The following is an 18,820-nucleotide window of genomic DNA, read 5'->3' as shown; positions in this document are numbered from 1 at the left end:
CCTGTGGCATTCAATCCCATTGCGGATGCCATGAGCTAGTGACCTCTTAGGCTTGGACTAGTTTGAACTCCTATATTGTATTTGCATGCTCGGGCTCCATACGATAGCGCCATGTTCGCCCCATTGGAGAAAAACTCATCGGTTCACGCTAACCACCCGGTAAATCCGAATACCTAAGGAATCCATGCTCGGCGTTCTTATCCTTTTCAATCAATTTCGGCGCCAGTACGCCGTACCACTGAATGTAGTCCTCTATCCATTCATCCATCATGGATCCATCCACTAATCCATGTCTGGATCTGGCGCCAGCTGACGTAGAATAACACACTGGCAACGCGGCAGCTAGCGTTCGAGGCCCCTCTGCAAATTACCGGAGACCTGCATCCGTTTGACTCCGGCGATATATGTAAATATGAAGGTATTCCTGCCCGGCGCGGTATTCCCGGTTCGACCACAATATTCGTCTTCGACCCCTCGTCAGGTGACCCCTATCTAGCCCTAAACAGACCGGCATGCCAATTGCAAGATGCTTCTCCCACGGTTCCGATGGTCGTTAACCTGCCTAGTTCTGTGCCAGATTTTGCACAGGGCCGAGGCCATCTCCCTCGACATCAATGATGAGCGTACGTGGTCTCGTCCCCGTTCGTTTGCCACCGGTTGACACCATCTGACACATGAATAGAGTCGATCAAGGATGCCGCCAGCACTGCGGCATGGGGAATGATGCGTCACTACAAAGGAAACGAATCGGGTGAGATCCCCGGGAAACTTCCCAACACGTGGTGGGAGGGCGGCGCCATGTTCATGACCCTCATCGAATACTGGCATTTCACGGGCGACTCGACGTACAATAATGAGGTTAAGGTCGGCATGCAGTGGCAGGCTGGCGATGGGAACTATTTCCCCTCCAATTGGAGTACCTACCTGGTATGCGCGCAATCTGCACCAAACCTTGGGAAGCGCTAGGCAAGAGTTGGCTAACGACCCACGGCAGGGGAATGACGACCAGATGTTCTGGGGTCTCGCGGCCATGACCGCCGCGGAGTTGAGGCTCCCCGACGTGTCGGATGGGTACTCGTGGCTGTCCCTTGCTCAGGGTGTGTTCAACATGCAGGCCGGACGATGGGACACCTCGAACTGCGACGGTGGATTACGCTGGCAGATCTGGGCGTACCAGGCAGGCTACGCCATGAAGAACAGTGTGACCAACGGAGGACTGTTCCAGCTTGCGGCGCGCCTGGCGCGATACACTGGCAACTCGACGTATGCCGAGTGGGCGGAGAAGATCTGGGACTGGTCGGCGTCGGTGCCGCTGCTGAGCAACTCGACGTGGAACGTTGCCGACTCGACTGACGTCGACAATGGATGTTCGACCCAGGGGAATAACCAGTGGACATATAACTATGGAATTTACCTGGGCGGTGCTGCGTACATGTATAACTATGTGAGTTTACATCCGGCAGGGAACGCCGAATCTGCAAGGGTAGATGGGACTAACGATGTCTTAGACGAACGGCACCAACACCAAATGGACGAATGCAGTCAATGGCCTGTTAAATGTGACGCTGGACAAATTCTTCCCGTCCAAGTACGGCGGTGATATCATGTCGGAGATCACCTGTGAGCCGAACGAAGTATGCAACAACAATGAGATCATCTTCAAGGGCCTGCTTTCTATGTGGCTCGCCTTCACAGCTTTGATCGTCCCATCGACCTATGACTCCATCCTGCCCAAGCTGCAGGGTTCGGCCGTGGCCGCCGCCAAATCATGCACAGGAAACAGCAACAACACCTGCGGCGTACGATGGTATACGGAGAAATGGGACGGGTGGAGCGGACTGGAAGAGCAGATGAGCGTCACCAGCATCCTAACGGCCAACCTCATTTCGATGGAGAGCGACATGGCTCCAGTCACGTCTACCACCGGTGGGAATAGCACCAGTGATCCGTCTGCAGGATCATCGGACTCGGATTCAGAGGGTGGCACAATTCAGACGGAGATAACGACGGGCGATCGCGTCGGAGCTGCTTTTGTCACTGTTGGGATGGCTGCAGTGCCGATTGCTGCATTGATATTTATGCTTTCTACATAGTCGAATATGTGGCCATAATCACGATGCATGTGGCATGAAGAGTTGATGAATAATATGTACATTACGGATCTATTATATCCTATATTCTACTCGACAACTCACTCTTAAAGCTTACCGTATATCTTCACGCGATCCTCCACGGGCTTCTGGGCCTTCTCGTTCGTGCTACCCTCAGGGCTTCCAAACACCATCTGCGCGGTGAGTCGCCATTCACTGGGTACATTCCACTGCTTCGCGACCGGGGCATCGATAATGGGGTTATAGTGCTGAAGGTTTGCACCAAAACCGAGTGACTGGAACCCAACCCAGACTGCAATCGGTTAGTGCGTTACAAACGTAATAAGGGAACAAGGAAGCATACGGAAATACTGATGCATGGCGTTCGAGTGCTCCGCCCACGGCTGGAAATGATCCTTGTAGATGGCAAACTTCTCCGAGAAGGGCTTGATATGCGCCGGATCTTCGTAAAAAAGCACCTGACATACATCAGTACCAATTTCGCATATTCAGAAGTAACTCGGTCAAGACCCACCGTCCCAGCGGCAGCCTTCATCCCCTGCAACTTCGGCAAAGTCTGCTTCTGCCACATCTCCTCCGGCACAGTGCCGGATTTCACCAACTCGCCGAACGCGTCGATGACGATATCCCATAGCTTCTCATGTTCCTGGTGCAGCAGCACCACCAAGCGGGTAGATTGCGTGTTGAACGAGCTGGGCACGTTCAGGATCGCCGCGTTCACAAGCTCCTCGATCTTCGAGTCGGGCACGGGGCTGTTCTTGCCCAGCTTGTACATAGTGCGCCGCGACTTGGCCAGCTCTATCAAAGTGTCTGTAGAAGCCATCTTGTGCGTTTGTTGGGCCCGCGGGGTCGAGGAGAATGCTCTGTACGTAGGCAATCTCGGGATCGTCGTGATGGGAACAGCCGTCGAGGGATTCCGCAGGAAGGGAAGACGCAGGACAGGCCGAAGGACACGGGAAGCAGCCATGGCTGTTATGTATCTGTCAATTGCTAAGTTCGGAGCACGTAGATGCAGATCAACCGGTAACGGAGAGCCAATTCCTCAGGATGGGCAGGCCTTTTAGACATTCTCAGCCTTTGTGGCCCGACTCCAGTGCGGAATTACGGGTTTGGCTTATTAATGGGCACTGCCCTTTGCCCCCAAGGGCCCCAAGGGTGTTCAACTCGGGCAAAGGATATCACCGAATGGAAATATCGGGGCCTGTGGAATAGTTTCTCGTTGGGAAATATACCTAGAATATTGTTTACTGTATTCGTTGGCTTCGGAGAAACCATACGTTTAGATTTTGGGATAAGGAGAATGTCTTGACAACGAATCCACGTAGAACAACGGATTCAAGAGACTGCGACAAAAAAGACAACTTCGTCGTCGACCATATTACTTTATCTCGGTTCAGGATCATCGAGTCAGTACAAGGCCGGGGAGCGCGAGTGGCAGCGACAGCTGCGCTGGCCAGCCACCGGAATGAAAACCCCAGTGTTGGCTGTCCGCTTCTTAATGGGCAATAATGATGGAACAGAACGCATCACAATCTCTCCTCTATATTTGTATGCAGTGCTAATTTTTGGCATTTCCCTGACACAAATGGTACATCTTGGTGCTCGATGGTCGCCATTTACACATTTGTATGCCTTTGCTCATGGGCCCTTGTCAGTTAAGGAAGATACAGAACTGCTTCTCCAGGGCGCAGAGGACTTCCATCTTAGATAGCTACCTATAGTTCATTACACGTATTAATTTCATTCTGTCTTCTCGTTACTTTTCTTTCGTTCTAATCCAACACCTTAGTTGTGTACTGATATCTGCAACTAATTCAGTGCTTCTTAGACATTAAGCTCTAGGTAAGAAACTTCGAGACCTATAAAATTCCGTAATGATCTAATATATACCCTATTTAGACTTAAACTACATACGCAATACCCCTTGAAGTTTGTCTGTATAAACTTCTCAAAAGGGTTGGATGCAGTATAATAACCATGGTTACGGAGGCATTACAGTCCTTGACATCGGACAGCTTTGATGAGGTTGTAGCTAAGATACTACACACTTGTGGGTAGAAAAGGTGACGTTATTGTCGAGGATGTGTATCGGTGTTCCGCGATCCAACGACGGATTCTCCTGGGCCATGCACGCAATCATAACCATTACCAGGAGGTTTCAGAGTGGGGGCTTGCGAATTTTTCACCTGTTGGTGTAGATCAAATTGCTTGTCCTTGGAACCAAGTAGTCGAGCGATATCCGATGCTTCGCACAGTGCTTATGGATATCTCGCAAAGTCAAACTGAGCAACTAGTGCTCAAAGGTACCCCAGCTATGATCCGGCTCCACAACACTCACGATGATTCAATCGAGCCTGCTCCCAATTGTCCATTTCGACCGTTACATTATTATGATATACACAGCCTCACCCAAGCTGACCGGGAGGCCTGAGCAATGCACTTCGGTGGGCAGACTATTCCATTTCAATTATGTCCGACATAAGTGCATATAGCTTTACTGTGATAAGTAACTCGTCCACCCAGATCACCATGATTGATCCAATTACAGTGTAGATCCGGCTCGTGTTTGACTCAGCCGCTTCTTTTCCTGCGCAAGGCTCAATCTCTATTCCAAGTATGGTAAAGTTGCGGGGACATGCAATGTCGTTCAATCTATCTTTCCAGAAGGCTCGGACGTCCGTTCCTTCAAAATCCTTCCCATCGTGAATGGGTCGATATATACTTTCAAGAAGCGGCTAACTGTCGTGGACCGATTGAAATATGAACCAGTTACGAGGATATTCCCATGGAGATTACAAAATTGGTTGGATATGCGCGTTACAATTGGAGCTTGAAGCAGCTACAGCAGCGTTGGACGAGACTCATCGCGAGCTTTTGCGGGATCCGAACGATCGCAACCACTATACACTGGGCCGTATTAAACAGCATTATGTCGCCAACGCATGCCCAGGGTCCGATGGTCTGGTGTCAGCTGCAACGACAGCTACCGATATGAGACGCACGTTCGGATCTCTTGAGTTTTGTCTACTTGTTGGCATTGGAGGAGGTGTCCCGACCTCTTGCGATATACGGCTTGGAGATGTGGTAGTGAGCAGACCGACCGGGGCCTCGCCAGGGGTGTGGCAGTATGATCATGGGAGAGAAGTTGGTAACGACCGGATCCAAGTGACAGGATCACTAAACAATCCTTCGCGGCTTCTCTTGTCAGTCTCTCATACGCTCCCGGCTCACTCGTTTCCAGTGACAGATAAGATTCAACGCATTGTCTCTGAAATGGAGAGAAAGCATCCAACATTATTAGACACCCCTATTTCTAGGGAACGAGATGATTTACTGTTCAACCCGACCTACGAGCATGTCGGCCCTGGAGTTGGCTGTCGTGAATGTAATCCGGCAGAGCTTGTAAAGCGGGCGCCTCGTCGATATGCACCCCTAGTACATTACGGGGTCATCGGTTCTGGAAACCTCCTCATCAGGAACGGGAGAGAAAGAGATCGACTTGCGGAAGGAAAGATTCTTTGCTTTGAGATGGAAGCAGCAGGGTTGACCGACCAGTTTCCATACCTCATCATTAGAGGAATCAGTGACTACGCCGATTCTCATAAGAACGACGACTGGCAGAAATATGCAGCTGTGATGGCCGCGGCGTACGCAAAGGTTTTACTTTCAGAAACTCCGGCTGTCCAAAACCACAGCGACGGAGACTGTATGTGTCTAACATCGTGGAGGAGCGACTGCGGCTAACGCGTTACGCATGTATAGATGATCTGCGTGCAAGTCAACGCTTTCAAGTACGGTCGAATGTTAATTCTATTCCAGCCTTGAAACCCTTTGTTGGCCGCGAGGAAGCTCTCCAGAAGTTGTGGGCATTGCTCAATCCTCAAACAGCAATACCTCGAAGAATCGTTGTCATCCATGGTTTGGGGGGGATTGGAAAATCCCAACTTGCTAGCCACTTTGCTGAAATCCACGCAGAGGAATACTCCGCAATATTTTGGCTGAACGCACGGACGAATAGGCAGCTGCTCTCCTCCATAGCAAAAGTTGCTGATGAGGTTCTTGGAAAACGCATAATAAGCGAAGGCGAAACTGCTCGACAAAAAGCTGATCGCTTCTTAAGATGGCTTTCTATCGAAGGTAATACTAAATGGTTGTTGATCCTTGATGACGTTACTAGTTCGCACGCGCCGAGCCTTGAGGGTATCAAACGGCTACTACCTCCAGCTAATCATGGCTCAATCATTATTACAACTCGCTATGACGACTTTGGACGGCTGGGAGATCTATATTCCTTGAAGCAGCTGGATAACCATGAATCAGTAACATTGCTGAATAGGACAATGAGAGAGTCCTCACTCACTTTAGCGACTTCAGAGGAGGATAACCATCCCCATGAAGGTGGGTTGTCTGATGACTGTCTCTGTTCCATAATGCTAAATAGATGAATTAGATGTAACGAGACTCGCAGAGCTCCTCGCAGGGCTGCCTCTTGCGCTGGTCATTGCAGGATCATACATCCGGCGAACAGGTGAGAGTGTGCAAAAATACATCATGCGTTATAAGCGCAGTTCATGGGAGCCTTTCCAAGGAAGTGGGGGCTCCTTAAGGACTACATGGGCGATGTCATATAAAGAGGTCAATAGACAGAGTCCTGCAGCGGCAGAACTGCTTCTGCTTCTCTCTCACTTTGACAACAACAGCATCTGGTATGAATTGATCAGCGAGATCAAGCACTCGCAGCTTCGTGGCTGGCTTTCTGTCGTTGCTTCTGATCCCGGCGAGTGGTCAAAAGCAATATACATTCTAAAAAGCTTCTCCTTGATCGACAAGTCCAAGGAGAGCCAACAAGATGTGTCATATTCTCTGCACCCCGTTCTTCAATCGTGGTGCCAAGAGAAAGCGAGTGAGGATCCCACCCGCTACATGGCGCAAATCGCTTTGATTGCAGTGGGATCAGCTGTCCGAAGAGCATTACGAAACAGTAACTGGGCACAACTGCAGAGACTTACACCCCACGCACATCAGATATCCCAACTCGTGAGCAGTGGATGGGTCCCTCTACTTAAAGATCAGAATCTCTACTCGATGTGCAGTATAGGCCTGCTTTACAGGCACCTCGGGAGATTGAGAGAAGCCGAACATCTACTAAGGCTCACTGTCCAGAATAGCGAGAATATGCATGGACCGGGAAGTACTCTTGGACTGGAAGCTGCAAACAACCTAGGGGCTGTATATCGACGTCTCGGACGACTTCCCGAGGCTGAGAAAATGCTTCAGGATGTATTGGAGCTCTTGCAGAGGCAATCTGACGAGCATACGGCGTTGCTATTTGACACTATGGACAACCTCGGAAATGTGTACGTGAGCCTAGACAAACTGGAAAGGGCAAAAGAGATGTACGAACGGGCATTGGAATATCGTAAAGAGACCCTTGGAAGCTCTCATCTATCAACTCTTCGAACCTTGAACAATCTGGGCAGTCTCTATGAACTTCAGGGGGATCTGAAAAAAGCAGAGGAAACCTACCGACTCGTGCTGCGAGAAAAGTCAGTCGACGAGGATATTTCTATCCTAGACACGGTCGATAATCTTGCGAGGTTGTGTGTTTTCCAGGAGAGATTTGAGGAGGCTACAAGTCTGTACCATCGACTCTCGCATGGTAGAGAGAGGACGTTTGGATCTAACCACCCTGTGACGTGGGATTCATGGTCGAACCTTGTTTATACCTACATACGGCGAGATATGCCTGAGTGTGCGGTAGAAGTTTTCCAGCGCCTCTCAGAGTGCAGGGAGAGAGCCGTCGACCTCAACCGTTATAGCGAATGGGCCCAATATGACCCGACCAGCCACGGCAATTCCTTCATTAGCGTTCCTGCTCTTTCGGTCAATGGCGTCCCCTGTTCGGAGAGACTCTCGTCAGCAGAATATAACACAAGCCCGGAAATTGACGAACCTCTGACTCCTACTTCCATACCAGACTTGACCTCCACCGAACACCTATCTGGTATGAACGTGAACCCTGTGTCTCCGGGTATGGGCCAAGCAAGAGGCCTTCACTTACAGGCCACCAACATGGGAAGGTCGATTTCTTTACCGGGCCATACCGAGGGCCATCCAAGTCACGCCAGGCAAAATGCCAGTAGCACTCAGAGGAGTGCCCCGCGAAGTAATTTATCTCCTGGCATAACTAAGGCTTCTTCGATGGAAAGGTCAAGTTCTGCTCCTAGTCATATCTCCAGGTCGTCATCTCCATCTCCCAGCCTAGCAGATGCCGATACGACTCACTCAGTCTAGAACACTGCGGTGCACCGCATCCATTGTTCGGCTGCGTAATCCGAGGGAACGTGTCAGCAACCCCCATTTTCGATAGCTAGATAGCTCAAAAGACACATGGTACTCTTTCTCTAAATACATCTGACGCGTTAGTTCCAGACTTGCCACTGCGTATATTAACTGTCGAACTCCCGAAAACCAGTAATGATTTACTGGTAGAATAAGACTGCTCACAAAAGACCACATCCATAGAGACTTGAGGCTTATCTCGGCCTTACTTCGAATGCTAGACAGTTGGGGTAAATTGGTTGCGGGTACGCACTGACCAGGCAGACGAGCATGATATTCCGTTGCCCGATTTATCACGCTCTAATAAGCTTTAACGTAATAGATATGTTAAGATCTGATATTATCCAGTCTTCCACTCTTTCTGCGGACTAAGTATCCCATAATCGACATCGCTAATAATAAAAGCACGGAAGCCACCCGGCGTGCATGCGAAGTAAACCAACCCATGCAGGAACAGGCTAGATGGACAGCATGCTTTAAAAGCTATCCCCATGTCTAAAGTTACAGGCAATCGTATGAATACACCCTGTTGTTCCAGAAACATATGGAAGGTCACGCGTCAAACAGAAAGCGAACAGAAACGCCTCAGATAGACGGTTGTGGATGTGGCCGGGGGCCTTGCAACGCGCATTCGCTTGGATGAGAGCTACCCTTGGCCCCCATGTACCATCCTTCATGGATCAGGCGCTTCTCCAGGTCAAGCCAGTACTGGGCTTTACCCCCGGCACCGGTTTTCAGATCTAGATCGCCCAAGCGGATCTCGACGGGACATGATTCGTCACGGGGCATCTACAGGAGTAAGCATGTGGATTCCTAGGTCAGCTGTCAGACACACCTTGATGAACATCGTGCAATCCCTCAACGTCATAGCCAGCGACTTATCTCGGGAATGAGGCGGTGGTCCGTTCAGCCCAACATCACGTCTGGCTTTCTGATTCATCAGTAGCTTTTGTACCGTACTATTACGATAGAGCACGCGCGCGAGACGACCGTCGCAGCCCTTGACGAACCGAACAGCCCGGAGAACATTGTCGAATTTATCCGACGGAAGATCTAAAGGACAGAACGATCGGTCCTCGGGCTTCCCTGCAAGACGAGCTTCGTAGTTCTTCATCTCTCGTAGAGCGCAAGTACGGCAACGACGAGCGTTGGGCGGGGCCGTCGGCGATTGCAGAAGCCATTTTGGTTTTAGCTCAGCGAGAATAGCGCCGGGATTCCCAAGCGATGTCATGTCGGTAATAAGAAGACCGAACGGTTCGGCTGCAGAGAGATAAACGCCTTGCCGGCGTCTCGGGCGCCTCCCGCTCAACTCGGCTAGGCGCAGCTGTTCATTGCACCGTGGTATGAGGCCCCTGGGGAGGCACACGAGCTCTTGGTCGATAAGCTCGTCCGGGCTGAACAAGGGGCGAATAGTCTGATCGAAATTCCGTATGATCTCCTGGTACGGGATACTAGATTTCGTCTCCTTCCGAAGTCGCAAGAGTTTCCCTTTGAATTGAGCGGGTACGGTGGAGTCAAGGGTGCCCTGAGACGTACTGGCACCGTCTACAGGACCAGATGACGCTGTCACGATGCGGTAGATGACGTTTGCACCACCTTCGGCAAGGTAAACGAGTTGAGCCCCAGATGGGAGCTCGAGTAGGGGCTTTGTCATTCGGTCAGGTCGTCCAGTGGTGTATTGCAATTCTCTTCTGTAGAAGAACCATGGCCGCAATGACAGGTATATGTCGACCACCACCGATTCAGTATCCGTAGACCGGGGCCGGGTTTTGGAGTCAAAGGTTCCCCGAACCGGTGCTTAAATAGTTCGTGTGCTCGGACTGACAGGAACCAAAGAAGCAAGAACACCTATGCGTGCAGCTGCAATGAGCCCGAAACGGACGGTAGAGCCTCCTCAGCGTGGCGTAGGCACAGGCCGGCTGGTTTCTCTTGCCAGACTCTTCCCAAATCTGGGGAGTCCAAATGAAGGATAGCGCTGGGAAAAGAAAAGGGATTCTATGACCGCTCGATTATCGTTCTTTCCGGTCGTTTCACAGACACGAACCGACAGGCTACCCCGGCCGAAAATCTACCAAAGGAAGATCCTTCAGCCCGATCGCGTTTAGCGGGGAGGGACTTTTAGATCTAGCAACTGAGATAAGTGCAGGGTTCTAGTGGTATCAGCGACGGTGGCGCTTGGCTTTGCGAGTCTTAGGCGAGGGCCATGCCAATCAGAACCCGACGGCTGAGAACGATTGCACCGATTCTGATACAGCTCCAATCGCGCGCATCTGACGTCGAAGGAGAAACGGAACCAGCTCACATGCAGGTCGAGCGATAATGGGAGGAAAGAGAAGGGCGAAAGGGCTATCGGCACTGGCGGCTTCGGGGATGTAGGAGCACACAGGGCGTCGGGCACACAGACGTCTGCAGAGCTCCGATCCGGAAGACTCGCAGATGAACTATGGACAGGCGGTCAACAGATCGCGCTGCAATTCGGTCAACGTAATACGGTCGCAGGTCACGGGGAGGGCAATTGGTTGTCTGGGATGATTTTCTCTGGAGGGTTCAAACGCCGCGGAGGGCATAAACGCAGGCTAGGCGGGAAACGGTCAGACCGATCGGAGGGTTGTGCGTCAGTATGGAAAGCCCGGGAAGTCAGCGAATTTGCCACCGCCGTTCCCAATGCTTCCCAGGCGAGTTTGGAGACGGAGATAAGGGGAAAGAGCGGTCGCAGGAAAAAGAAAAGCAGCAAAGCGATGGATCGAAAGAGTGAAATGAAACCGGGTGCAAGGATACGAGATCGATGGTGGTGAACCGTGGTCGGCAGGTCGGGAGGCTGATGGATCAGACAAAGAAGCGAAGCGAAGCAAGTATGAGGTCAACCGTTGTTTAAATCTTGTCCTGAACCGTTTGATTATCATTTCAGCATTGGTTCCTGACTGTATGCCAAATAGACGTATGTGCGCTGGACGGTGTACGCCGTATGTCCTTCGTAGGTTGTATCAGTAGCTGTCGAGTAAGTGACGAGTAGGGGAGACGCAGTCGGTCCCATGTAGATACTCCGGTTGGGTCCACCAACAAGCGTCGCATGTACTGGGAGTATACACCTGGTCCACCGGGATTGTCCAGGGTCTAACATCAGTGAGCTTAGATCCACGCGACAGGGATAAGCACGAACTAGTGGGAATAGGATTGATAAACGATCTGGACGAGAGCGATTGGATACATCACAGGAGGAATGGATGCATCAGGTGGGACAGATGCAGGAGGGAGTGAGACACGGATGGAGTATGAGGAGGAGGAGAGAAGAGAAGAAGAGAAATGGTGGAATTGGTAGAAGTGGTGGTGTCAGCAGTCCCTTCTCGTTGTACCTCCGACTTCCTCTTCGGGATCCCCTCATCTTCTTCCCCGCGACATCTTCTCAACCCCGAACAACAACAACAATAACCACCACCACCACCACCATGGCTTCTGCAGACTTGGACGTTATCCCCACTCCCCCACATTGCACGGCAGATTTCTGTTTGATTCCCGTACGTCCATCCTGCCGCATACTTCTTCCGATTGTCTCCAACCTCGACTGGTGGTCCCATCGCATGCGACTCTCTCTCCCCGCCAACACCATCACTACCACTACACCAGATGAATCACTCTAACACTCTCCAGATCGGAACTTCGTCGCCCTCCGTCTCCTCCCAAATCGCCGACGTCCAGCGCCTCATCGAGAAATCCGGCCTCAAATACGTCATGCACTCCGCCGGAACAACACTCGGTATGTCACCACCCCAACCACCACTACCACTTCGTTTGCTTCTGCGGCCTCCCCGCATGCTCGCTTCTCCCGGGTTGCACGAACTCCTGCAGCGCAGGACCGTCATCGTGGCGAGAAGCAAAGCAGACCCCGTCGCATTCACAATTGGCTGACCGGGATGGCGCCGGTTTGTTTTCCTCTCCGCCGCGCCGGTCCCCATGAGAATAGAAGGCCCCTGGGACAAAGTACATCATACCATTGGACAGGCGCATATGCTCTTGCACCAGCAAGGCATTGTTCGTATTCAGACGGATATCCGTGTCGGCTCGAGGTGGGTTCTACCCCTTTTCCTGTCGGAGGCGTCGAGCGACTGATGGCTGCGCGATTTCGTCCAGGACCGACAAGGAGCAGTCGTTTGAAGACAAAGTCAACAAGGTGCGTGAACTGCTGAAGGGCGAGTAAGACGGGCGTCTCTCGTTGGGCGGTGTTTGCTGTACGGATGACGATTTGAAACGCATGTGGTCGATTTCGTTATCATTGTCAGGTGCTCTAGCTACTTGAAACATTGCTCGCCTATAGACACAGGGGGCATATCGCCCAGGTTTCATTCGTGACAAACTCGCTCATGTCTAAAACGCCAATCCGATGCCCATATGTAGGTATATCCAGAAATGAATGTCGTGATGAGATAGTCCCCTCCAGGTTTCCCCGCAAAGATCGCAAACAAGTATACTCCCGTTTAGGAAAGACAAAAATGTACAGGGAAGAGTAAGAAACCACGCTTCCTAAAGTCCAATCCCACCCCCAAGCACATTCCCCCAGTCGCCGCCGGCCCAGATCCACTCGCCCATGCTGGGCTTAACGCCTTCCTGGGCCTGCTGGACGAGCTCGACCAGACCCTTGAATACGTTTGAGTACGTCGAGGCGGAGCTGGTCTGCGACGAGGAGGACAGCTTGCGACGGCCCGTGGCCGAGGTGACCCCGTTGAGGTTGTCCACCGTTTCAATCGCCGGACCCTTGTCGAAGTAGTCCACGAGGATGAAGGTGGGCTGACGTCCATACTGCGCCTTGCACTTGGACGCCGTATCGCCGAGGTTTCCCGTGCCGCCGGAGGGGGCGTTCGTCGTCCCGACGTAGCTGGCGTTGGGGTATTCGATATCGAGGATGCTCGACTGGTAGAGGAAATGGTTCATAAGCGGCAACAAGTTCTTCGCCTCTGCGGACGAGATGTCGCCCTTGACGCTGGACGGGCGGTCGGGGAGACACGAAAAGTTCGATGGCGACGTCACGTCGTACGGGTTCTCCCACACGTACGTAAACTCGTCCATCAGGTACGGGGCGACCGTGTTACTCGAGGAGCTCAGCGACGCCACGAACGTGACCAGCCGGGTACCATCGTTGATCATCTCCTGGAGAGTCGGCCAGGAGCTCGGTGCGGAGCTTTGCGACGTGGGCTTGTAGGCGTAGTCGGTGATGTTGGCGGTGGTGAACTCCGAATGGAGCTCGGATGCTGAGGCGCTGTCGGAGTTGACCAGGAGGACGGTGACGACTGGAGGAGAACGAAGTCGTTAGCTTTGCTGTCGCAGGTCGATGAGAGGCAGTAAGGCGACAAAACCTACCGTCGTTGGGGTTCGAATCCAGCCAGCTCTTGATCTCCGACAACCACGTGCTCAACTTCCCAGCATCCATAATGTCGCACAGCGAATGGCACAAATGCCATTCGGAGCCTTTTTGATGGACCTGAGCCGTTACCAGGCGCACACCGGCGTCTAGTTGCAGGGTGGTATTGTAGTATCTGGATTCCTGTCAGCAAGCCACGAGGGGAGATCGCATCGTGTGCAACGCACTGGTTCCCGGCCGTGGAGAAGTCGGTCGAGGCATCTCGCAAGAATGGACTGTCATGCGCCCCCAGGTGAGTGATCTCTCCGTATGATTTGGAGCATAGATCTGGCGAGTTGTTGCAGGCTGTCTGACGGGGGAGGACTTTTGCCGCGGCAAAGGGCAGGAGCGCTAAGAAGCCTAGTCCTAGCATGGTGTTGGTATGTCGCAGCGACGCCAAATAATATGGGTTGATCGGTTGACTCTTTTAAACCCGTTTGGTGAGAGGAATTAGGAGTTCCGGAGAGCGAGGATAAGAATAATCGGGTTTAGTCCGCCAGCCTCTGGGTCAACTAGAGGGGATTTAATGACGCCGTGTTTCAGACAGAGTCCAGACTGTTCATCAAGAGGACCACCGAGGATTCTGATACACAGAGTAATAATGGCAGGACGACTCCTGAACCAGGGAAACACATCCCCACCGTAGCGTTATAAACAACCACAACAGTGGCCGCTAGACGGCCTTGACCACGGCCACGACACCATGGCGACGGTCTGGGTGAGCCGCATGGAGTGTCGATCAGAGAATGAGAGGTCCCAGGATTGGTCCTTGGGACGGGGAGATGGGCTTGTCTGACGATGGCCGCGTTGCCTCTGCGACTATTCTTAGAACGAAGTGGCGGAGCAGATGCGGTGCGGTGGAGTTGGTGGTCAGAAAAGTTCAATAATTCGTTGATCCGTCACGTGGGTTCCCTTACTTTACTTTCCACAACCATGCATACTATGTCAAGTACTATTATGGGTATCCTCTTTTGATATATACAATACATACGCACTCATCGTGTCCGCACAAACGCCCCGCGGCGAAAGTGCGCCTCCCGAAACAACGTCCGCTGCGTTCGTCGCTGCGACATGCTCGAACTCGGGGGATTCACCAATTCCTCCACATTTTCAGGCGTCTGAGGACCAAACAATGGCTCTCCCCAGGCACGGTTGATATCTTCCATCACACGGCTCAGGCTGTATGGATTTTCTCGCCGCAACATCCGGTTCATAAGCCGGCTAGATTGCCGTGGGCTACCGTAGAGAACAGCCAGGCGGTGTCGACATGCTCGGCGAATCCAGTTGTCCCAGAGATGTACTCCATTTTTTTCCAGGGCACGGAGAAGTGTTAATCCTCGCACCCATGGAATAAGATCATCTCGAGGTTTGGAAGAGACCCGCTTCCTAAAACCCCAGGCGACAATGGCAGCCTGCATTCGTCGGCTGAAGATGGTCTGCAGGAGACGACGACCATGCTGCTGGAAGACCACGTTGATCTCGTGATTGACATGCTTCGAAGGATTCAAAGAGTCGGACCCGTTATGCGACGTATAATGCCGTGCAAGCCAGTGACAGCATTTATGTAGGTCATTCCATTTTCCCGTCATCCCCAAACGTTTCAGCATCTCCACCCAGAGGTCGGGGGTCACCAATGTGCCTGCTGGCACCACCCGTTGGAGAATGCGGAAAACAAAATCTATCTCTTGGGCCGGAGACATGGAGGATCCGTGAACAGGACCTGCACCGAGCCGGCGTGGGGCAAGCACCTGACTGACCATGTAATCGACGCTCTGGCTCGTCAAGGTCATCCCCCGCAAAACCATATCATCGACTGTTTTGGACGCCAGTGCGAATTCCCCAGCAGCCACGTGCTTTCGAAAATGAATGTTTACCAGGTCGACCTCCTCTTTGCACAGTTCGCCTAGAATAGCAGCAGTCATGTTGTACAGGCGCCAGTCACGCGCGATGTAGTATGATACAAACAACGACTCCTGGGCCTGTGCATCTTCCAGCATGTCGGGATGCTGGTCACTATGAAGAAAATCTGAGAGGAGAATACTCCGATTTTCCACAGCCAACTTGCGAAGCAAGCGCGAGAAGACGCTGTCTCCAATAGATATCCCTGCCTTCTCCAATCGCTGAAGCTTGTCCAGAATATCGTGTCCCCCATGAGCTCGGATGGCCATTTCCCGGAGAGAGTGAGGACCGATGGCCGGGACACTAAACATTCGTAGTCCCGACAGGATCATGTCGAAGTTGAGCGCCTTTGTCGCGAATATCCGGGCGCCAAATTCATCCTTAAATGGTTTCTCCGGCGGCCACGAATCTGCATGCTTTAATTGCGCCGAAGACTGCTCCTGAATCTCCGAGCGGCTATCCCCATCAATTGAATCTGGAAATCGACTGTTGGCATATCTGCGTAGTTTCCGGGATACATGCGACGGACCGGATTGCTCGGCATACTCCAACAAACTGCGCATTTCTTCGAAGGAGCTTGGGTGATCGCCTTGTTCAATCATAAACAAGTGCATAGGAATGGCTTCTTCAATGCAGTCGCTCTTCAACAAGGTCGTTATGACAGGTCCGTAAATTCTGTGGCCAGGAGTGGCGCGGCAGATGTTTTGAAAGGCCGAAAGCCCAGGAGATACGACATGCTTGGCAGGGGCCAGAGTCTTCCGTCCTGGGCGGTGGTGCAGCATGACTGCTGCCTTCAGAATTCGCAAAATATCATTCGGGTGGGACAAATGAGGATGCTGGAGCTTCTTATGCCATTCCACAGCCCGCTGCGTCATGCCGCGCTCAAGAAAGCCCACCACAACGCTCTCGTAGAACCCATTCCAACGTTTCCCAGTCCGATCCCATAGGGCGAAAGCATAAGAAACCAGCTCTCTCATGATGACGTCGCGCTTGAGCCCGAGATCGACGAAGCTCTGCCAAAAGAGATCGGCCCTCTCCCCAGTGACAGGAAGCTCTATCCCGTCTAACCGCGTCATCAAGCCTTCCCAAATATCCAAAGATCCCCTTTCTCCATAATGTCGTTGTCGATAACGAAGTAGTTCTTCCCATAGGGCGAAATCATGTCGATGCGCTTGATCATCCACTAAGCGGGTGCCGATATGGTCGGAGTGTCCAATGTCCGATTCAAACTCCAACTTGTCCGGTTGTAATCCCAAGGCCCGGGGGTTAGCCGACAGGCGATCCTCAATAGATGATTGTCCATCTTTGTCCACCTTTCCCTTCGGAGGAGGTTGTATTCCATGGACGCGAAAACTGGGAGGCGGTCTGGTCCGTCGCGTCGCAAGTTGTTTGTTGGCTGAACCTAATGTGATAGAATCCACACATGTCGCTGGCTGCACACTTTGCGAGTAGCACCGTATACGTTCCGATCGATAGCGAGACTCCAGCTGTTCAATCCCAACCGGGACTGAGATCAACGAGTCGATGACCGAGAGAGCGGAGGGCCTCTTCAGTAGACGCAGAAGAGCCGGGCGCATGGGGGGTGAGAGGAGGAAGGCGAGGGAAAAATCAACGGATATGTGGACATCCTCCTCCTCCGCAGTGACTTAGAAACCGGCGATCATCGACTTTGGGCGGTGCGAGGGAGAAGCAGCAGAAAGGTCGGGTTGTGTTTGACCTGCTGAGATACTTTTTGGCATGACCCGATCGGGACTAGAGCGTTACTAAGCGCGCACTACCAAAGGCGGAAGTTCGAGGAAAGTCACGTGAACACGGCGTCCTTCGGGTCCACTTTGCGACCTCACGACATCGACGGCTGCTCGTCTTTCCCCCGTCATCGTCCCTCCTCTCGCTCCTTCACCCCGTCTCGTTCGCACTCGAGCACCGTCAAAATGTTCCGCACCGTTCCTCGTATGGCCGGGTATGTCTTGTCACCGGTTGATCTTCCTTCTGTCTGCCTGCACTCTTCACGTCCCGCGGTTGCCCTTCAATTCGTGGGGGCACCATCATGCCGCTCAATTGAGTCGACAGCTGGAATTGCACTCTTTTTCGCTCGATTGAGATCATGTTGCTAATGTTGCTGGGGATCTTCCCTGTGTAGGTTCGTGTTCCGTGAGAACCGTGTCCCTTACTACCAGCGCCTCTTCCAGCAGCACGACGGCAAGCGTCAATGGTGGAAGGTCAGTCGAATCTCAGCCAAGCTTGCGTCTTCCAACAATTGTCAATGGAAACCTAACATGACAAAACCTTCCAGACCTCCCGTAGCGGTGCTCTCATGTACCCCTACCTTATCTCCGTCTATGGTCTGGGCATTGGTAAGTCTCTCCGAATCTCGTCATATTGCGCGTGGTCACTCACATTGATTAGCCACCACCTACGCCATGTGCCGTATGGTCCTCGTAAGTGACCTTCCATCCTGCGCCTTCCACCGGTTCTCCGGTCGAGATATGCCCCCCTCCAGCCCACCTGCTAACCCTGCAAACAGGGCCACAAGACCTGGTTCGGCAAGAACTAGACGGAATCATTGTCAGAATTGCGTCGGTTATATCACATAAAATACATGATCTGTGTCTAATTGGCAGTGTATCTCTACAATTGTGTTCGTTGGGGGAGGAAGGTATTCATCGTTGTACATAAGTTAAACTAGGGCGTCAATGTGTGAACTTCCTCTACCTAATACTTTTCTTGTCTTGTCTGTTTGTCCGCTTTCGCTCTGCATAAATCATTCCAAGAGCTGCGGGCTGGATAGTCGGACAGCTTGGAGATTTATCATGAAATCCCTGGAGTTCTAGATTTGATCAAGCTACGATAATCGTCACGACACATAGTACGCGTAATTGAACCCAATGCGTTTCTCTCGAAAGTACCACACTACTATCTGGCTACTGATATGACGAAATACATTTGCCATGGTTTGTATAGGTACGTAGTTAATTAGTTAGCTAACTAACGTAATCAACCACCGAACCGCGGATACCACCGAACCGCGGATTTTCACCGCGGCCACCACTATTTGAAGCTATTTAACCACCAACTC

The 18,820-nt window shown here is 52.0% G+C and overlaps 7 protein-coding genes across 7 annotated transcripts; 3 read left to right on the top strand and 4 right to left on the bottom strand.

Annotated features, from left to right (window-relative positions):
- Nucleotides 1-526: 526 nt before the first annotated feature.
- On the top strand, nt 527-2,093 carry BDV59DRAFT_196803 (glycoside hydrolase family 76 protein; the record flags this gene model as incomplete). Its single annotated transcript, XM_073692774.1, has 4 exons — nt 527-623; nt 683-927; nt 995-1,444; nt 1,509-2,093. 4 exons carry the CDS (start codon nt 527-529, stop codon nt 2,091-2,093), a joined length of 1,377 nt encoding a protein of 458 aa, XP_073542764.1.
- An 86-nt stretch (nt 2,094-2,179) lies between these two features.
- Nucleotides 2,180-3,256, bottom strand: BDV59DRAFT_189457 (nitroreductase family protein). The gene is made up of 3 exons (XM_073691613.1): nt 2,626-3,256; nt 2,455-2,569; nt 2,180-2,403 (listed from the first exon to the last, which is right to left on the bottom strand). Exons 1-3 carry the CDS (start codon nt 3,076-3,078, stop codon nt 2,198-2,200), a joined length of 774 nt encoding a protein of 257 aa, XP_073542763.1. The 5' UTR covers nt 3,079-3,256; the 3' UTR covers nt 2,180-2,197.
- Nucleotides 3,257-8,795: 5,539 nt separating this feature from the next.
- Nucleotides 8,796-10,544, bottom strand: BDV59DRAFT_150101 (inositol-pentakisphosphate 2-kinase). The gene is made up of 2 exons (XM_073687352.1): nt 9,289-10,544; nt 8,796-9,242 (listed from the first exon to the last, which is right to left on the bottom strand). The coding sequence occupies exons 1-2, from the start codon at nt 10,105-10,107 to the stop codon at nt 9,039-9,041; spliced, it is 1,023 nt and encodes a 340-aa protein (XP_073542762.1). The 5' UTR covers nt 10,108-10,544; the 3' UTR covers nt 8,796-9,038.
- A 1,355-nt stretch (nt 10,545-11,899) lies between these two features.
- On the top strand, nt 11,900-12,648 carry BDV59DRAFT_206447 (thiamine-binding protein; the record flags this gene model as incomplete). Its single annotated transcript, XM_073694794.1, has 5 exons — nt 11,900-11,968; nt 12,102-12,207; nt 12,300-12,373; nt 12,453-12,517; nt 12,582-12,648. 5 exons carry the CDS (start codon nt 11,900-11,902, stop codon nt 12,646-12,648), a joined length of 381 nt encoding a protein of 126 aa, XP_073542761.1.
- Nucleotides 12,649-12,804: 156 nt separating this feature from the next.
- BDV59DRAFT_150097 (uncharacterized protein) lies at nt 12,805-14,401 on the bottom strand. The gene is made up of 3 exons (XM_073687351.1): nt 14,034-14,401; nt 13,806-13,981; nt 12,805-13,735 (listed from the first exon to the last, which is right to left on the bottom strand). Exons 1-3 carry the CDS (start codon nt 14,216-14,218, stop codon nt 12,972-12,974), a joined length of 1,125 nt encoding a protein of 374 aa, XP_073542760.1. The 5' UTR covers nt 14,219-14,401; the 3' UTR covers nt 12,805-12,971.
- Nucleotides 14,402-14,789: 388 nt separating this feature from the next.
- BDV59DRAFT_189443 (uncharacterized protein) lies at nt 14,790-17,469 on the bottom strand. Its single transcript, XM_073691612.1, has one exon. It carries the CDS (start codon nt 17,319-17,321, stop codon nt 14,841-14,843), a length of 2,481 nt encoding a protein of 826 aa, XP_073542759.1. The 5' UTR covers nt 17,322-17,469; the 3' UTR covers nt 14,790-14,840.
- A 143-nt stretch (nt 17,470-17,612) lies between these two features.
- Nucleotides 17,613-18,460, top strand: BDV59DRAFT_189437 (cytochrome c oxidase subunit 7). Its single transcript, XM_073691611.1, has 5 exons — nt 17,613-17,704; nt 17,885-17,963; nt 18,038-18,098; nt 18,151-18,182; nt 18,269-18,460. The coding sequence occupies exons 1-5, from the start codon at nt 17,676-17,678 to the stop codon at nt 18,296-18,298; spliced, it is 231 nt and encodes a 76-aa protein (XP_073542758.1). The 5' UTR covers nt 17,613-17,675; the 3' UTR covers nt 18,299-18,460.
- Nucleotides 18,461-18,820: the final 360 nt, after the last annotated feature.

The sequence above is a fragment of the Aspergillus ambiguus genome, assembly GCF_047715705.1.
Source record: "Aspergillus ambiguus strain CBS 117.58 unplaced genomic scaffold BDV59scaffold_67, whole genome shotgun sequence".
NCBI lineage: Eukaryota > Fungi > Ascomycota > Eurotiomycetes > Eurotiales > Aspergillaceae > Aspergillus > Aspergillus ambiguus.
This window is presented reverse-complemented; position numbering and strand designations above follow the sequence as displayed.

Excerpts from the sequence above, each read along its gene's own strand:
- BDV59DRAFT_189437 (XM_073691611.1), top strand. The coding sequence starts at position 17,676 with ATGTTCCGCACCGTTCCTCGTATGGCCGG. Across the intron at positions 17,705-17,884 it reads ACCGTTCCTCGTATGGCCGG|GTTCGTGTTCCGTGAGAACC; the intron begins GTATGTCTTGTC and ends TTCCCTGTGTAG. Across the intron at positions 18,099-18,150 it reads CGTCTATGGTCTGGGCATTG|CCACCACCTACGCCATGTGC; the intron begins GTAAGTCTCTCC and ends CACATTGATTAG.
- BDV59DRAFT_189457 (XM_073691613.1), bottom strand. The coding sequence starts at position 3,078 with ATGGCTGCTTCCCGTGTCCTTCGGCCTGTCCTGCGTCTTCCCTTCCTG. Across the intron at positions 2,570-2,625 it reads TGAAGGCTGCCGCTGGGACG|GTGCTTTTTTACGAAGATCC; the intron begins GTGGGTCTTGAC and ends GATGTATGTCAG. Across the intron at positions 2,404-2,454 it reads CGCCATGCATCAGTATTTCC|TCTGGGTTGGGTTCCAGTCA; the intron begins GTATGCTTCCTT and ends AACCGATTGCAG.
- BDV59DRAFT_189443 (XM_073691612.1), bottom strand. The coding sequence starts at position 17,321 with ATGCGCCCGGCTCTTCTGCGTCTACTGAAGAGGCCCTCCGCTCTCTCG.
- BDV59DRAFT_150097 (XM_073687351.1), bottom strand. The coding sequence starts at position 14,218 with ATGCTAGGACTAGGCTTCTTAGCGCTCCTGCCCTTTGCCGCGGCAAAA. Across the intron at positions 13,982-14,033 it reads TTCTCCACGGCCGGGAACCA|ATACTACAATACCACCCTGC; the intron begins GTGCGTTGCACA and ends ACAGGAATCCAG. Across the intron at positions 13,736-13,805 it reads GGATTCGAACCCCAACGACG|TCGTCACCGTCCTCCTGGTC; the intron begins GTAGGTTTTGTC and ends GTTCTCCTCCAG.
- BDV59DRAFT_150101 (XM_073687352.1), bottom strand. The coding sequence starts at position 10,107 with ATGACAAAGCCCCTACTCGAGCTCCCATCTGGGGCTCAACTCGTTTAC. Across the intron at positions 9,243-9,288 it reads ATTGCACGATGTTCATCAAG|ATGCCCCGTGACGAATCATG; the intron begins GTGTGTCTGACA and ends TTACTCCTGTAG.